The sequence below is a fragment of the Chelonoidis abingdonii genome, chromosome 4 (assembly GCF_003597395.2).
Source record: "Chelonoidis abingdonii isolate Lonesome George chromosome 4, CheloAbing_2.0, whole genome shotgun sequence".
Classification (NCBI taxonomy): Eukaryota; Metazoa; Chordata; order Testudines; family Testudinidae; genus Chelonoidis; species Chelonoidis abingdonii.
This window is the reverse complement of record NC_133772.1, coordinates 51751523-51770368: the sequence shown is the minus strand read 5'-3', so window position 1 is coordinate 51770368 and position 18846 is coordinate 51751523. Positions and strand designations below refer to the sequence as shown.

The 18846-nt window shown below is 43.6% G+C and overlaps 1 protein-coding gene across 10 annotated transcripts in view; it reads left to right on the top strand.

Annotated features, from left to right (window-relative positions):
- Positions 1-1693: 1693 nt before the first annotated feature.
- Positions 1694-18846, top strand: part of DENND5A (DENN domain containing 5A) — a 125262-nt gene continuing 108109 nt past the window's right edge. For 2 of the 10 annotated variants that reach the window (XM_075065171.1, XM_075065164.1), the window contains exon 1: positions 1694-2003. In XM_075065171.1, the coding sequence (XP_074921272.1) occupies positions 1904-2003 (100 nt within the window). In that variant the 5' untranslated portion in view covers positions 1694-1903. The remainder of the gene's footprint in view (positions 2004-18846) is intronic. The other 8 variants (XM_075065165.1, XM_075065169.1, XM_075065168.1 and 5 more) reach the window with 7 other exon arrangements.

The following is an 18846-nucleotide window of genomic DNA, read 5'->3' as shown; positions in this document are numbered from 1 at the left end:
ATATACCTGCCCCTGGAAATTTCCACTACCTGCGTCTGACGAAGTGGGTATTCACCCACGAAAGCTCACGCTCCAAAACGTCTGTTAGTCTATAAGGTGCCACAGGATTCTCTGCTGCTTTAACAGATCCAGATTAACACGGCTACCCCTCTGATACCAGAAAAAGTTTGAAAACCACAGTTCTAGATAATATTTAGTCCTGTCATGAGATCAGGGTACTGGACTAAATGACCTCTCAAGGTCCCTTCCAGTCTTATAATTATTTCCATTTTACAGATGGGGAAGTGAGGCACAGAGAGACTAGGTGACTTACACAAAAAGTCTGCAGCAGAAAAAGTAATTGAACCTGAGTCCCAGGCTTGTATTGTGGTGAAAGAACCACACGTGCTTTGTCTCCACTAAGCTTTTGCAATGGGATAGTTAACATGCATTAGTTACAGCACTGTAAAAAAATAGCAGAAACAGCTCTTAGACTGGAGTCTCTGTGAGGAAGGATGTTTTTTACAAGCCAGGGAGCTAATATAGGCCGACACTATACCACTGTCTGTGAACAACCTTGCCAAGTCTACCTCACGAGAAAAATTAGGAAAATTTTACAGGTTTGAAGGGCAGAGAAACGGGTATAATGAGGGGTCTGAAGGAGAGCCTCAGGCCTTGGCTACACTGGCGCTTTACAGCGCTGCAACTTTCTCGCTCAGGGGTGTGAAAAAACACCCCAAGTGCAGCAAGTTACATCACTGTAAAACACCAGTGTAAACAGTGCCCCAGCGCTGGGAGCATGGCTCCAAGTGCTGTAAAATAATCCCCTCGAGAAGGTGGAGCACCTGCAGTGCTGGGAGAGCTCTTTCCCAGCTCTGGCACTGCGACCACACTCACACTTCAAAGCGCTGAAGTGGGAGTGCTCCTGTGGCAGCGCTTTGGAATTTCGAGTGTAGCCAAGCCCTCAGGAAACTTGGAGGGTGTGTGGGGAGCAGTAGAAGGGTCTAGAGGTGACCTGATGAAATTAATAAGCAACAGGTGTAAAACAGACAAAAGGAAATACTTCATACCATGCACAGGCCACCTGTGGAGCTCATGGCCAGGGGATGTTGTGAGGGCCAAAAAATATAACTAGGTTGAAAAAAGAACTAGGCAAGTTCATGGCGTGTCGGTCCAGCAACGGCTAATAGCCAGGATGGAGAGGGACGCAACCCCATGCTCCCACCTCCTTTAACCTCTGACTGCTGGATGCTGGCTCATCAGTTAGGTAATGGGAGTTGCCAAACCCCAGCCCCAGGATTGATCTGGAGTCTCCCAGAATTAAAGATCATGTCATGTGATTCAATATCCAGGAATAAGTCCAACCAAAATTGACAACCCTAGTAACAGCCCTGCTCATTCATGGTGAAGCACCAGACATGGGCTGGTGTGGGCAGAGAGGGCACCGGGCTGGACACGCCACTGGCCTGACCCAGCACCGCCGGGCTCCTGAGGGAACAGGGACCCGGGGTCAAAAGGAGCTGAGCCCCATGCAGCGGGATGGAGGGGGAATGAGGAGCCGTGGGGCGGGAAGGGAGAGCCCCGGGGCCGGGCAGAAGAGCCGGCGCGTAGCTCAACAAGGGCGGGAGAGGGCGGGGTGATGAGACCTGTGCCCACTGCCCCGCCCAGAGCGGTCCAGCCTCCGACAGGCAGCAACATGACGTCATCCTATCCGCTCAGAGCGCACGCGCAGCATTGCGGTTTCTCTCTTCCCCCCACCCCAAGAAACAGCTGGGGGCCGTACCCAGAATGCCGTGCGGCGTTGCCCGCTCCGCTCCGTCATGGAGGCAGCGGCGGGTACCGCAGCTGGCACAGCTGGAGCAGCCCCGGCGTTGGCCGCCTTCTCCCGGGCGCGCTGAGCCCCCCGCACCCCTCGGGCTCCAGCATGAGCGGAGGCGGCTCCTCCGCACCCGGCCGCTTCGCCGACTACTTCGTGATCTGCGGGCTGGACACCGAGACCGGGCTGGAGCCGGACGAGCTCTCGGGTGAGGGGCGCCGGGGGCTGCCTTTGTCCCCAGCGGTGCGCAGCCCCTGCGGGAGGGGATGAGTTGCAATTGCCCCCGCTCCCCGGGAGAGGCACGTTGCCGGGGGGGTGTTGCGGGTATTTGCGGTTGCCCTGGAGGATGCCTGGCTCCCGGTGGGGATAAAGCGAGAGTCCGGGGTGCGCTGCGAACAGCTCCCGTGGCTTGGTTCGTGCACATGCCGGATCGGGGCCATACCGAGTCAGTAAAAGGTCCCTGGGAGCTGCTTTGTTGTGGCAGTAACAGGGCGCCGTAAGACCCCGAGTTGCTGACGATGTTCCTAGCAGAGGCCGCTGCTGGGGCCGAAATGCGCTGTCGCTTTCTCCTGGTGTGAGATAAAGGGTGGAGGACGGAGGGTGCTGGAGGCAGCTCTGAACAGCTGGAGGGGAGGGCCGCACAGAAACGCCTAGCGTGGCCCTTCTTGGGATTAACGGCCTTCTGGCCGCACTTACGTTTGGCGAGGTGTTTTATTTCAGGCGATGTAAGCAGTTTAGTAACAACCCGTAAAAAGAGCTGGGCAGTGTGGAGGTGTCTTTCTAAGAAGAAACAACAAATAAAGCCAGGAGGAGCTTTCAACTCTAATGGCAATGTTACAAGTATCAGTTATCATAACTAGGGTGCTGGTGTGTGGAGGAGTGCAGTAATTAGGCATGTTGGGATGGTACAGTATGTCTCAAACACATTCATAATGGTCAGTACGTACATCTTAAAGTCACTATACATACAAGATCACTCTTCCGGTTTGGGGCCAGGGACTTAACAGGCTCATTTAGCCATTGAAAATATTCCAGATAAGTATATTACTTTTAAAATTCTTCTGTACATGGCTACACTTTTTGGAGCTTGTTATGTGTGCTTAAAACAAGGTTAATGCTCTTTTCAAAAGTAGTGTGTGTGTGCTTGCATGTGTGGTGGTGTTATAGCTCTGCTGCTTCCGTCAATTGATGTGAGATTCCTGGAAGCTTTTAAAATAACTTTTTAAAATAAATTATTAAAATATTTTTTAGCGTTAAAAATTATATGCTTCCATTTTTGAGCAAGATTATTAAATTATATTCTACGTGTTTGTATTATCTTGAGTTATAGTAAAAGTTAACAAAAAAAATGTTAAAAGACAATAGTTTTGTTATTTCTAAGATATCTTAAAGGAAATTAACTGAATTCAGTAGTGTATCTGTCTTAGAAGCTGTGTCCTTCTTATCTGACACATGCAATTTCTTTTTTTTTTTTTTGCTTTTTGTTAGGAGGTGTGTCTTACAATGTAATTATGATCCTTCTCTGCTTATGTTAAGTTTACAGGGCCAGATTCTGATATTTCTCTCAGGTTTAGTAGTCCCATTGACTTCAGTTGGACTATTCACGGAGTAAGACCCTTTTTCCAGCCAAGCACAGTATCAGAATCTGGCATAACATCACCTGAAGTCAGTGGAGTTATTCTGTATTTACACTAGTGTAGCTGAGCTCAGAATCTGGCCCACAGTTTGGGTTTTCTTGCTTCCTTAAATGTGTTTCATAATGTGCAGTGGATGTTACTGTCTTAATAATATTGACTGGAAATTTTTGACTTCTTTTTTATGTTCATTGTAGAGTGAAATTTGTATAGAGGAGTACTCATTCTATTGACTAAATGTACATCATTTTGACTATGACTGAAACTTTTTCTTATTAATCACATAGGACCAGATTCTTCCACCCTTACTCATGTGGAGTAGTAACTTACTGTATAATGAGTCCTCTTCAATTTCAATGGGAATAACTGAAAGTAGGATATCAGTCTGAGTGAGTGAGTAAGGGTGGCACAATCTGGTACTTAAAAGTACATTATAAAATTTAGTTTTAAGGATATGAACAATTAAATGTATTTGGGGTAAAAAGTTTGAGAGACTCTAAGGGTATAATGCTGCTTTAATAATAGCTCGGAGTAAACAAGAGTTGTATGCTGAAAACAGTTGATGCTTCCTGGTGTTATATTTGTCGCTCCTATTATTTTTTTGCCTTGTGTTGAGTTCCACAAATTGCTGCACAATAGTTCTTCCATCTGTTGCATGTGAATAGCTCCTCCTCTCATAATAAATGTTACTTTGAGATAACTGTCTAATATTTAGGAAACTGAAAGACTGTTGCATGATATTACCTTAATTTTATGTCTGAATTTGAAATAATAAAGACTGGAGTATGCTGTTTTGTACGGCCTTTTCTTGCTAAAGGAAATTTGTGGAAATATAGGCCCTGATCCTCTCAATTGTTCCTTATAGGTGTCAGATCTGCCTGCGTGCAGTAACTTGCAGAATTGGGACCGTATTTTGCTAGTGTGATATGCACTCTATTTAAACGGATTCTGTGTTCCTTGAGGACAAAATGAGGACTGGCGCACAGTGAAACAATTGAGAGGGAAAGCATTTGATATAATTTCACTGCATATAATTTAACTGGAGTTTCAGTACAGTTGGATGAGTTTAGTGTAAGAAACTAGTATTAGTCATGCATGATAGTGTGTTGGCAGATATTGCTTTTTAAATCTTAAGTAGACTACAGTATATGAACAAACTAAGCTAAGATCCTGCTCCAGAGTCCATTGAAGTCAATGGAAATGGCTCTTAAATGTATTGTGGAAGATTCCTTTATTTGAATAAAAGGAGCATTGTGTAGCTTTTCCGCTTACTTCTGTATTTAAAAAATCCATTCTGTATTCTTGAACTGTTGAAACAATTTGGTTAATAAGAGGCCATTGTTGGAACTAAGGCATTGGCACTACAGTTGCTGTGTGCGGTAGCGGGGGAAGCAGGATTCTTAAAATAAAGCAAAGCTTAAACACAAACGATCCCTTGATTGGAGCACACTGAGATTCTCTTCAGGGCTTTTCTATATTAGGTCTGCCTTGAGCAAAGCCCCAAAATGATGTCATAGTAACTTAAACTTGCTACAGGAAATTGACAATGGCTGCCAGAACCCCTAGGGATGCTGTAAACAGATTTTATTATAGCTAAGCTAATGAAATCTTATACTTCAGGTGTTTTACAATAATATTGATCAAATAGCATTTTGTTGGAGTTTTGTAAATAAACTACAAACTCATGAACAGTTTGATTTTCTTTCTGATTATTTTTGCTTAAAAGATGGCTTCTGTTTCCACTTCCTTCCGTCGGCATAAAAAGTTTACTAAATGTCATACTCAAAGTATTTTACAAAACTTCATGATTGGCATTTGCACTAAGAGTGGTTTAAGGACAATATATTCTCTACCTCCACGTTTATTTTTTTTGGTCCAGAAATTTATACAGCATGGTTATTTGGACTTCAGTGAAGTAATGAAAACTGTTCTTGCTGGATGTCTTGATGACAAGGAGCTAGAAAGTTTTTACTTGCTAGTAGTTGATTGAGTCATACTGTCCTATCTTAAAAACTCTCCCTAAGGGTGGCAGGAGTGGGGGACAAGAGAGGAAATGAGATGTTTCCATGGGTTCTATAGAATCCCCAGAAGACAGTGGTAGAATTTTTGTAGTTTAGTAACTCTGTATTACAAACATTTTTACTTAATAGATGAAATAATGAAGTGTATCTATTACTAAGGAGTAGTCTACACTGGCAATGTTAAAGCACTGCCATGGCAGCACTTTTACGTGGCTTGTGTATAGGGCCATCCCTAGCTATTCCGGGGCCTTACATAGTTCCCCAATGGGGGATGGGGGCCCAGGCCTCCCTGGGGGTTGGGGGCCCAGGCCTCCCTGGGGGTTGGGGGATGGCCCCAGGCTTAGGGGTGGCGGGGACTGGCTTAGGAGGCAGGGCCCCCCCCCCCCCGCCTCACTCTCTGGCGGTGTGGCGGGGGCTGGGTCGCTGCACTTCCTACCACCAGTGAGTGCAGGCCGAGCCTGGCTGGAGTGCAGTCCTCAGGGGCAGGAAGAGGCGGGGCTGGGACGGAGCAGGGGTGGGAAGAGGCAGGGTTGGGGCAGTGAAGAGGTGAAGCAGAGTGGGGGCTTGGATGAGGCAGGAGCCACGGGGAAGAGGCGGGGCAGGGGCGGGAGCAGCATGCATCTGTGCAGGACACCAGGAAATTTAATGCCCCAAATTTCCTGTTGCTCTATGCAGCTGTGTACTTTGCATATGGGTAAGGATGGCCCTATTTGTGTAGTAATGGCAGACGACTGGGAGAGAGCTCTCCCAGTGCTCTTTTTTAAAAAAAAAAAAAAAAAAAAAAAGAGAAAATCTCCACTAGGGGCACAGCTAGCTGTACTGTCTACACTGGTGCTTCACAGTGCTGAAACTTGCTGCTCTCGGGGGGGGTGTGTGTGTGTGTGTGTGTGTGTTCACAGTGCCAGTGTAGACAAACCCTAAGACAAATCTATATGTAGTGTCACTGTTGCAGCAGTATGGATAGGATTTAAGTCTCATGTCTGCATCTTGGAAATGTAACGAGAAGTGTGTAGTGCCTTTTATTTTTCAATCAGCTATAAATGAGTTTTTCAAAAACAGTCTGAAAACTGGGACAAAAAAACCAAACTAGTTTTGTCATAAAATTATTTGGTTTATGTGGCAATAGTGTATTTTACATTCTTTTACACTAAAGATGTGTATTCTAATTCCAAACTCAGTTTTATTAACAAAAGCCTCTGGACAGCATTTGTTTACTATGTAGTTAAAAACAAAGAATTAATTAGTTTATTGTGTTGCTTAGGTGCAAAGCTGAGTTGGGGAAATAAGAAACTCCTCACTATATAATGTGAAATTGCAGTTTCACAAATCTGATCATCAGTTGATAGTCCAATATAGTCTCTTGCTCACAGAATTTGAGTGTACTTGGAAATAACTTCCATCTCATAGTGACAAATAGGTAATGAATGTTTTTCCAAAATTACAGTGTACAATGGGGAAATGCTCAAAGGAATACAAATGTCTAAAATTAACTTGTGCTGTGAAGTAAAGATCCTGATTTTACAATAGATCAATAAAAAACAATAGTTGCTCTTTACTATGGTCTGGTTAAACATTTAAACTTATGGCATATCTCAGGGATTGATCATGATAGTATTTAAATATTGCTCTGACCATATCACCCTCTTCTTTTAATCCTTCACCTGGGCTCCCCATTTTCCATTGTATCAAATTAAAGCTTCTTGTCCTCACCTTCCATGACTTTTAGCAACTCTGCCGCTCTCTACTTTATTTCCTCCTATCTTATAGGGTCTGATCCGCAAATCACTGAAGTCAGTTGAAAGACTCCCGCTGACTCTGGATGGAGGTCCATATTGTGTTATCCCTTTGCTCTGTCAAACAAGCCAGGCTTGAACGTCTGCTGTTGGCTTTCTCCGCTAACACTTCTGTAGTTTCTTCCACGTTGCCCCATTATATGTGTAACACCCTCCCTGAATGGATGTGTAAGACCTCCTTCCAGAGCTCCTAAGACCCACTTCTGCTGTGATCCCTGCAAGAAATCATCTAACCAAGGATGGCTAGGTTGTGCAGCAGTCAGGGATAGCTGACTATTGATTTTGGGTTAGAAAAAAAACACCGCAACTTTCAGATGTATTGGAACCCTTTTCTTCTCTCTTCTCCACACTAATTTGTATCTTGTTTGTAACTGGAGTGTAATTTGTGTAGGACTGTGCCCACTCAGGCATTTGTACAGCACCTAGCACCTAGTGAGGCCTGGATACTGATTAGGGCACCTTACCGAACATAATAGATGCTTTAATAGTAGTGATGCATGAAATCATCAAGGAAAATAACTAGAATTGGAACAAGTGAAATGACTCAATTGCTATCCTCCCTTGTGTGACACTGTATATGTTAGCAAGGTAATGTGAAAATATTGGTATAAATTAATCCTAGTGAAACTCCATTGACTTCAGTGGAGCTACACCTGAATGAGTCTGGCCTTCTGTTTCTGGAGCCAGAAGTGTTTCTCTTGAGCAATAATGTAACAATATTGTTTCCCCTCTGTCTCTTTCCCTTTGCATTTGGAGGCTCAATTCCTGGCTCCTTCAGTCTTCCAATACACCTGTATTTGTTGTTTCTCAGCGTTAAGTTTAGAATAGATGATGACCTTCAAGTAGCCCCTGGTTTTAGGGTTCTCCCCACCCACACAGAACTTCCCTTTTCCAATTAAGAGCTTTTTAAGTATTATTCAGATAAACTGAAGTACTTGAAGAATTTGTCTGTGTATCATATAGGTCAAGTGATAAATTGCTCATTGTATTAGAGCATCAGAAATATCATTTTCCTTCTCTTTGGTGGCTAATAGAATAATACTGTTGCCAGCAATTGTTTGAATGACGTTAGGAATGACTTTTATACACTAGGATACTGTTGTAGCCTTTACCTTATTAAAAGTGTATGAGTAAGGTTTTCTTTTAGTTTTAATTCTTTAACTAGAGGAAAACATTGTAATGCTTACCTTAACTACTGATATTTTCCTTTTGTTTTGTATTTTCTTCCTTTGTGGATGAAGGATGATCTTTTGATTAAGATACAGGATTGGGAGTCAGACCTGAGGTCTCTTCCTGTGATAGACTTCTGCAGCACACTGTTTACATTTACTCATTGAATAGATAAATGTTTCTTTATCTGTAAGGTGGGGCTAATATGTATCCCTTTTGGCAAAGATGAATGTGTTGGTGGGAGGTGCTGGCTTGACTTCCCTGGAGATTGAGGTAGTGTTGCCTTTTTTTGGGAATAACAGGAGTGCAGGCTTCCCACACTGCCCTGACAGTGTGCCTCTATCCTTACATGAGGGATTAATTCTAAAGACAAAAGGGTATTTTGGTCTCCCTGGCCTTGCTAACAAAGATGCTGATTCTGTTATGGGGGCTTGTCTAGTAGGATTTGAACTGAGGCTACTCACTGATTTCACACAGGCCACTCACTCTGAACAGGTGTCAGATGATAACTTTAAGCTGCATTTGAACTGGCACCTGTGGAAAGCTCTAGGTCCCATTAGCAGTTCCTCTTCCTCCCCCCAATTTTCCTTTCCTCAAGAAGCCCGAGTTGCTTTCTGTGTTTTAGAGTGCCAAAGAGATCTTTTGTCTCATTGGGAACTGAGGCAGACGTGCTGTGGTAGCTGATATGTAGAATAAAGAATGGGAGGGCTGATGTAAGGAAAAGCAGCTGTACTCCATTAATCACATTTGGAGCTACAATTTATTAAGATGTTTCTATAATACCAAACTTTTGATTGTCATGTCTGTGTTGTAGGTTAAATTACAAGTTATGTGTCTTCCAAAATCTCGATTATAGAAAACGAATGACTTTTTTCCCAGTACATTTTTAAAAATCCCTATGTCTTGGGTGTTCAACTTCGTTGTAAAGAAAGGAGTATGCTTTTCTGTAACAAGGTGCTGGGAGCCAAGGTTTCTAGGTTCTCTTTTCAGTGCTGCAGTGGACTCATGAGTTTTTTTTTTTAATTAATATTTTAAGTCTAGTTTCTAGAGTCTACTTTAAATAGCATGTCATAGCGTACTCCTCTCTTCTCTCTGCCCCTGCTCCCCTCGTGAACGAAACATTGTGTAACTGTGTTTCTGCTCTTTTGCTGATCTTTTTAAGGACTGGCCTTTCCTAAAAGCAAGCAAACTACGATGCTGTTATATGCACAAACTAAGAGCAAAGGTTATTCTCTTCTAAACTTTCAAACTATAACATTCTTGAGGGGAGTTATTTGTAATGGCCATAGGGACCACATGTTTGGAGAACTATGGCTTTTCAGGTCCCTCTTCACTGCTCTTAGGGACTTCTCATATTAGTGCCTTTGAGTTCTCTCTCACCCACAGGGTTCAGATGGCAGCAATAATGCGTATGAAGTGACATTGTCAGAAGGAGTTACTTATTTTTTACTGTATACAAAAAGTATTCCTTCTGATACTTGTGACAAGCTTCCTGGATTTGTGGCTTGCAGTCAAGTTTATAGCTATCTAGAATATGAAATGTTACCAAATACAGAAAAACTGTCTAACGTTGACACAAACGATCTCAAGGTGGGGAATTTGCTTGGAAAGCTGTCATGTCTGGCTTATTTCCTCCTCCTTCCAGGGAAAAGCTTTCCCCAGATGGCTATTTCTTGGGTGATTGTCATTTTATGGGGGGTTGTGGCAGTGGCATAGCCAGGTTCTAAGTGTAGGGGGAGAAAACATAAAAAAGGCACTCTCCCTTTGCTCCTCCTCTGGCCATGCCCCCCTTAGCTCCTCCTGTTTCCCCCATAGATTAACCCCGGGACCTGGCTCAGGACTCCTGTGGGCTTCCCGGGGGTGTGGATACCCCTGTTTCCCCACGGTCCTGGTAGAGTCTCTCCTGCCCAGTGCACTCTGCAGGTGTCCCCTGCTGGTCTGCGCTGCCTGGCCCCACCCACGGGGTCTCATCCCGCTCCAGGCTCCTACGCTGTGCCAGAGCCCCCCGTCCAGACAGCCCGGTCTGCGCCCCTGCCCTGCGGGCCTGGCAAGACACCGGAACTGCGCCGCTCACCTTCCGCTCTGCGCTGCCACCTGTCCCCAGCCAATCCCGACCCTGTGCCGTGGGCGGATCTTGGCTCCGGCTCGTGAGTCGCTGGCCGAGCCTCGCTTCATGGCGCTGCTGAGCCAGGCCAGGCTGGGCCATGACCTTCCCGTCACTGTCCAGGGTAAACGGCAGCCCGGATCTACAAGCTTGCCCCACTCCCAGCGCTTGGTGCGCTCCACGCGGAGCTCGCCAGCCAGGCGGCCTTAAAGGCGCAGGATCCCTTTCACCTCCCCCGCCTCCGCCTCCCCACTGCATTAGCAAGGGACGGGGAGCGCTTGGGCTCCGAGCCCTGAGCTGCCGCAGGAGGTGGCTGTGGCGATGTTGGGGCCGCGCTGGCCATGGGGCGTGATGACCGAGGAGCTGGCCCCCTCACTTCTCTGGCCGCGGCTGCTGCTGCCTCCCCCCCATGGCTACTCCGGCCATGCTGCCCCCAGTGCCGGCCCGGCAGGCACCGCTTTTGGAAAATGTGCTGAGGGGAAGCAGCTGCTTCCCCTGCTCCCCGCTAGCTACGCTACTGGTTTGTGGCAGGGGTGGCCCACACAGCACCCTCTTGTGAACCACTGTGACACTATTTATCCAGCCTCATTTTCCCTCTTGGAGAAACTCTTGCAGCCAGTAGTGTTTCTTGGCACCATTCTGTGAAGTTCTGGTAACAAACTTAAACAATAGTCTCAAGTGGAATATAAATGAAAGGTGGTCTGAAAGTACTAGAGTGACTTAAGAGCTAAGTCTCCTGGGAAGTCTGTGGGTCTTGGATTCATAAGTGCCTCAGTAACTTTAGAAAATAGAATGTAGGCTCCTAAGTCACTTTAAGTGTTTTAGAAAATATGATCCTTTGTCTTCACATCTGTCTGTAAGGTGAGTGATGGTGTGAAGTTAGGAGGTACAGAAAGCAAATTATTGTTAGTGTTCGCTACCATAGGGACTTCTGCCTAGCACTGCAGAGGAGGTGCCATGTAAGCCTGGTGTACACTGGTTAAATTTCTGTCAGAAATTGAAATGGATTTAAAACCAGTTAAACAATTTTAAAACCATTTGGAACCATAATATAAACCAGCTGCAGATGGCCTGAACTGGTTTCAAAGGCACCTTCAGTAGAGTTTGAACCAGTCCAGTAGAAATGGCTAAGTTTGCCTGGGCCTGGGGTTGCATTATGGCTTCAACAAGTTTTAAAATTGAATAGGATTCTTGATGCAGCTCCCTTATGTCTGCATTACAAAATTAAGTTGACTTAACTTATGTCTGCATACAGCTACCACAGTAATTACATTGCTTGAGCACGTCTTCACTTTGCTCCTTGTGTTGGCAGTGGATGTCCTCACTAGGAACACGCTTGCACCAATTGAACTGTCAGCGTGGGACATTGTGGGATAACTTCTGACAGTCAACGACAGTTGATTTAAGCAATACAGTGTCCTCACTGACACTACATTGTCATTGACTCTATGCGTCTCGTGGACGTGGAGTTACTAAGTTGGTATAACAGGCGAGTTACGTCAGTGGGAACGAAATTTTAGTGTAAATACGTAGGTTGACATAAGATGTCTTGTCGACCTAACTCTGTACTGTAGCCCAGGCCTGAGTATCGATCATGCTGTAGAGTGGTGTGGTCCTTTGGGGATTAGAATAAAGAACCAATCTGTGCAGTGTTCACGTAGATGGTTTCCCTTGGCTCCTTGGTATAGAGCTGCTGCTGTCCTAACCTCCACGTGTCGCGAGTTATTTTTGTTGGGATTTTCTCTTACTCCCTTCCAAATTGCATAGGAAAAGGGAACAGTTGAGCCATAGTACTTACAACTTCCCTTCCATTTTCAGTTGGCGATGATATTCTTCACTTTCTTTCCTAGAAACTCAGTGGTGTTTGCTGGCTTAGGATGGCTCCCATATTGCAACTCAATAGATGGATGGCTGCTTTAAGCACAGGGCCTAATCCTGGCAAAGGTGGAAGAGTTAGGACATCAGCCCTTGGATAAGGAGCAAGCCAGACATTGAATGAGTGATATTGCTTTCTTGTGAGAGAGTGTACGTAGGGGCCATCGCCTCCCACTGAAGGGAACTTTTTTTTTCCTAATTCAATTCATGAACCAGCCCCAACTGACATGTAGTGGCTATAGTGTGCCTGCCTCTTGGTTATTGCAGAGGCACAGTGACCCCTGGACTCTTTTGCACTATGGAACTGTTTCTGGCATCTACCATTGTGCCCAATGATATGGTATACCTTGTTCTCTGGTACAGCTGAAGGAGAGGTTTAGCTCATGGTCTGTTAGTTCTCTAGGAGGGTAACTGTCATGGCTCTTACCCAGAGGATGATAGGTTATTATGGGAAGCGTATTCAGACTTTCCTTGTGGTGATGGGGGAGGGGGAGAAAGAGCAGTGAAGTTTAATTATTAATATTTCTGTGGGTAATTCTATTAATTATTTCATCCCTAAAAGCATTTTCCAAACTCTAATCCTTACAAACATCCCTTTGAGGGGGGAGAGATGCGTTAACTTCATTGCACTAGCAAGATAACTAAGCCTGAGATTAAGTGATTTGTCCAAGGCCACAGAGGGATGTCTGTGTCAGAGTTAGTATTGTATTAGAATTTGGCAGTTCCTGGCTCCCAATCCTATGCTTGGACCAAACCTCTTTGAGATACAGGACTAGAAAGTCTGACTTGCAGCTGAACTCTTCTAGGATCTTCTAAAAATAAACACAGTTTTAAATGTTTTTTAAAGAAAAGTCAGGTACTTCAGTGAGTTTCCTGAGAAACGGTTATTTTGGGGCCTTACGTAATCTCATGACTGACTAAGGCAAAAGTACTGTTATCTTGGTCAAGAGTACTTCCACTTCCCTTTTTAAATATTGAAGTGAAATTGACCTGCTTTGGCTGTCTGTGCTGCATTGCAAGTGTGCTGGAGGGACTCAATTGCTGAATCAATCTTATCTGTAACTTTTTGTGTTGGGGGCTGGAGATGGGATATTGACATTTGGGGCTCTTGGTTGTAGAATTTGTTTCCATCACTGCTCCAACTAAGCTGGAGTTTGTTGACCTACATGAAATGCTCCAAGGATTTTCTATTTGCTCAGACTTTTCTTAGGTAGGTAGAGACTTTGTGTGTGCATATCTGGGATGAGTAGTCGGAGGATGTCACAGTTTGTGTTAACTGCATGTATATTCCCTCTCCCTGGTCCCTTGAGGGCACCAGCTTAAGGTTTCCATCCAGACATCACCTCTCTTGGGTGGAGACATGGCTCTGTTCTTTCTGACTGGGGTTTTAAAGCTGCACAGCTGCCTGCCTTACACTGTGATATCCCCAGTAAGTCTAACAGTCAGCACCTGTGCATTGCTTTCCTTTTGGGAACTATGAACAGTGTACTGCCAGCAGTTACAAGTTACCATGCAGCTCTTTCTAAGTAGGCAGATTTATTCTTAAGGTAAATGCATTACAGAGAGAACCTGTGGGTTTTTTTTAAATAAATAAATAAAAAATAAAAGTTCCTATATGCCAACTAAAAAGCTTATCAGCTGTTCTGTGTGGCCCCAGTAGGTCAAAACTTTTCTAGCCCTTGCCCAAGGGTTGGTGCCCCCTTTTACAGATGGGCCTGTCTGTTTGCCAGATCAGAAAGAAGGCCCTGAATCAGATTAAACCTAGCCATTTTATAACAAAGGCCCTTTCTTTGTCTGTTGGTCTTTGGAAAACCCAGTTTGAACCAGTATATTAAAACCTCTGCACGGGGTGGACCTGTCTGAAGGAGCGATGATAACCCTCCCCGCTGGAATTTCGTACAATTCCCAGCCCACAATGATACACAAACTTAATACAATATGGTCCCCAAAGATATTGCATGCTGTTACAGTATCTATCACAGAGGGCATGGGGAGAGTTTCACACATGCTTAAAAGAATTGTGACACTTACTTTAGATGTGTATAGAAGCCATCATTACCTCCGGGAAATGGAAAGCAAGTGGTTTCTGTTCTGAAAATGTTAACTCTTTTTTTTAACTTTTTGGGTGGTTTGGGAATAGTTTGGAGACCTACCCTTTAGCTCAGTTCTACAATAGAAGTGTTGATATATTCTTACCCATACATAGAGCTCTACCAAATTCACAGCCATGAAAAATGTGTCGCGGACTGTGAAATCTGGTTTTCCCCAGTGAAATCTGGTCTTTCGTGTGCTTTTACCCTCTATTATCCTGATTTCATGGGGGAGACCAGACTTTCTCAAATTGGGGGTCCTGACCCAAAAGGGAATTGCAGGGGCTCACAAGATTATTTTAGGGGAGATTGTGGTATTGCCACCCTTACATCTGTGCTGCCTTCAGAGCTGGCTGGTTGGAGAGTGGCAGCTGCTGACTGAGGGCCCAGCTCTGCAGGCAACAGCGTAGAAGTAAAGATGGCAAAACCGTACAATGCCATCCTTACTTCTGCACTGCTGCTGGCAGTGGTTATTCCTTCAGAGCTGGGCAGCTGGAGAATGGCGGCTGCTGACCGGGAGCCCACCTCTGAAGGCAGCACCGCCATCTGCACGGGCACAGAAGTAAGGGTAGCAGTATTGCAGCCCCCCCTACAATAACCTTGTGACCCCCCCAACACCTTTTTGGGTCAGGACCCCTATAATTACAACACTGTGAAATTTCAGATTTAAATAGTTGAAATCATGACATTTGCTGTTTTCAAAATCCTGGGACTGTGAAACTGACCAAAAGGGGTTGTAAATTTGGTAGGCCCCTACCCATACTCGAGGAAAAAGAGTGCTACTATAATCAGAATGTAGAAATAGTGACAGAAGCTGTATACGGTTCTCAGGATTCTTTTGATTTAAAACCCTTTGCCTTGGTAAAGATAGGTTCCAGTATCTCCATCTAAAGAACTCAATTTTTAAATCCCTCCTTAAAAATAAAAATTTCTACAAAATGTTTAGATTTTAATTTTTTCTTATTTTTTATGAAAGAGGCCCATTCACTGCTGTGGGTGCTGTGCAAGCAATGGAAAACTGTTTCAGAACAACCTGCTGTCCTCCAAAACACAGTTCTTCATCCAATCGCTCCAGAATCTAGTCAGCTTCTTCCTGGTTGCTGACTGGCTGCCCCTCTGTTTCCTTGAAACTATACAGGAAAATGTATAAGTAAGCAGATGGGTATTCTAGTCTAGTCTTTTCTATGTAGATTCTTATACTGTGGTCTTCACTATAGTGTCAGCCTTCCAGTAGTGCATTAAGCAACATGAATAATATCTGTCATGTTTGTTCTCTCATCGTTTCCCCAGGGGGAGAAAGTGTGTGCAGGGGTGTGTCTTTTATTTAGGAGGGTTTTTTTATACTGTACACACGTTGCTATGTTTGTTAGAGAAGACAAAGTCAAAGTAATGTGCCTAACACTTAAAGTGGAAGCTGGTGAAATTTGTGATGGTCCTTAGTTCTTGGAGGAGTTCGTTCCACACTCATGGTCTGGATCCTGAGAAAGGTCTGTCTCCTGTGAAAGGTTGGTCTCCCACACAAACTAATTTTATCCTTATTGTAGAGACTTGATTGTGGTTGACAATGTCACTCCTCTGACACAAGGGATTATCTCTCGTAAGGCCAAATTCTGATACCTTTACTTATTCTGCAAGTAATCCTATTGACTTCATTAGGAATACTTGCAGAATGAGTTGCTATGAACTGAGAGTCAGGGTATCAGAACAGCATATATCTGTGCCAATTTTTTTGAAAAAGTTCCTTTCTCTAAAAGGATAAACTCTTATCGATTAAGTACATAGGTAAAACAGTATACCAAATCAGTTAAAATGATTAATACTTAAAGCTTCAACTTTTCTATGACTCTTAATGTCTGAATTTTTATGTAACCTCCCTCCTACCACTGAGCCACAGGGGAAAGGAACTAGCAGATGTGAATAGTGCACAGTACAGCAAGCATGCTCAGTGGACTAGAGTAAAGATTCCCTGGTAATTGGCGGCAGGAGGAGCTGTCGGTTGGTTGAGATCTCCCAGAGCCCTGTCATCTTTGAGACGCTTGCAAAGACAGAGGACTAATTTGGATATATGGGAAAGTATATTTCTGTTTTTTGTTTTTTATGCTCTACTGTGAAAATACTGAAACTTACAACAAACTTAATTTTATTTAATTTTGTTATATAATTAATTAAAAAAATAATTTATTCTTATTAATCTCAGAGGGTTTAGAAGGACTGGCTCCATACCTGTGGCAACAGCTAGTCCAGATATTTTCACCCAGTGAAGTTGTACTACATATCCTGTACCTCCATTGTGTGTGTTTGTTCCATGGGGGCTGCTATTTTCCTGCGTGTTAGGCAGGTGGACAGGAAGAGACTGCAACAGGAAAATATTTATTGTGCATCGAAATCAATGGACATATAAATGATGATTTTTTTAAAGATGTGCAATATATGTCTTGCCATAGAGGAGGGGAAAAACATCTGTTACAAACAGGTTAGGGTTGCTTAGCTGACAAAACCTTAACAAGGAAGTAGTGAGAAAAGGAAGAACCTTTCCCCACACCTAACTGCCTACATGCCACATTAGCTGCTGTTCCTGTCACATTCCTAAAAGAAATGCATTGATTAGCTGTTGAGTTTGAAGTGATTTCTTTGGATCACACTATAGCTGAAAATCTTAACTATGACCTCAGAAATATAGACCAATATTTAATCAGTTTCCTAGTTGGCAAGTATCCATATGCCAAATTAGTACCCTTGTTAGCTGCACACATAAGGACTACTTTTTAACTTTGGGCTGTTTGGTCAGAGTTAAGTGACAGTGGGGCACAGGATTACTGTTACAGTCACTAGCATGCAAAAATCCCCAAGTATATTAAGTTACAAATATGAGACTCATATATTGTACGATGACAAAAAACCTGAGTTAAGAACCCTTCCTAAATGAAGGGTTCATTTACAGATTTACAGATTCTTGGAGACCTACCAACAGAGTAGATGAGACCTTAATAATCAGTATTAAAACCAAGGCTGTTATAATAAAATGGGTACCTGTGGTCCTTAAGAAAATATTTGAATATAAATAATATGTTGCTTTTCTTCTGAAGACTGAGGCTGGAGTTTTTCAAAGAGGTCTAAATCCCAGTCTTGGTATTTAACTAATTGATCTGATTTATTGTTACCAGTTCAATGTTTATTAGACTTAATGATTTCCCAAGAGGAGTAACTGCAAGCATTGAATGTGAGCGTTCTAGGGTAAAAATGGAAAGAATTAAGTTTTTTTAGCATGTCCAGGGTGAATGAGAGAGGAGGAGGAAAAAACTGTTGAATGAAAAATAGATGTGGTTCTGTTTGAGGAGAAAGGTTTGAAGGAAGGAAGGAAACGAGTCATAATTTGGAACCAGAGTTGTCTATCTCTGTAATGGCTGTTCATTTACAGATCTGGCAGCTGCGACTTTGGCTGAATCTTGTTTTTGTTCCAAGAATCCTTGTTTAACAGTTGAATTTCTTACTCCAGCTACTGCCAAGCCTTCGATGCTGTTTCCTGTTTTTATAGCTTTCACAAAAAGATTGCTAAAGAAATAAGCAAAGGATCTTGCTAGCCTTTTGGAAGCAGGTGTGAGCTTGACTGTGTATTGATAAGGGCTTCTCCTGACTATAATGCGGGATTGGGTTAAAACACAACCCTGAGGAGTCATTTTAACTAACCTGTTAAACTTGACTTTTTAGCCAGCGTAGGCAGGGCCCAGTTATGTTTAACACTGTGATAGCTGGTCATGGTAAACCTGTGCTACCACTAATATGACTCCTCGAGGTAGTGTTTTAGCACAACCTAATTTACTAATGAAGATAGACTTTAAATGACTTAAACCCTGCTACTGACTGTTTCTGATGTCTGCTCCCCGCCACTCAAAAAAACAAAGAAAAAAAGAAAAAAAAAAAGAAGGCTTTTCAAAGTGTTACATTCTAACTTGCTGAGTGAATCAAACATGCAGGCTGAAATGGTATGGACTTGAGCATCAGGTCTGAAATAATCATAAAGCCTGGAACCACAGGTTCAAATCCCATCAGGGTCTACTCTATTATTCTTCTGAGGTAGATGAACGTGGTTTGGTTGTGTGGGACTCTGATGAGGCCTCCAACAACAGAGGTCCTGTCTGCTCACGTATGAGAGAATGATATTTGTCCTGTTCTGGCCAGAATATCCCTTCCCCTTGTGTAATGGGCTGTGCCCTTGGGCTCCACTAATTATTGCAAACCTTTTAAAACACACCGAAGGGTGTCTGACAATATCTGTACTATGGATCTATGCTAATTCATAATTCTGGACAAGAACCTCTCAGCTTCTCTTTTCTCTCTATCTTCAGGGACTTCATCATAAAAGG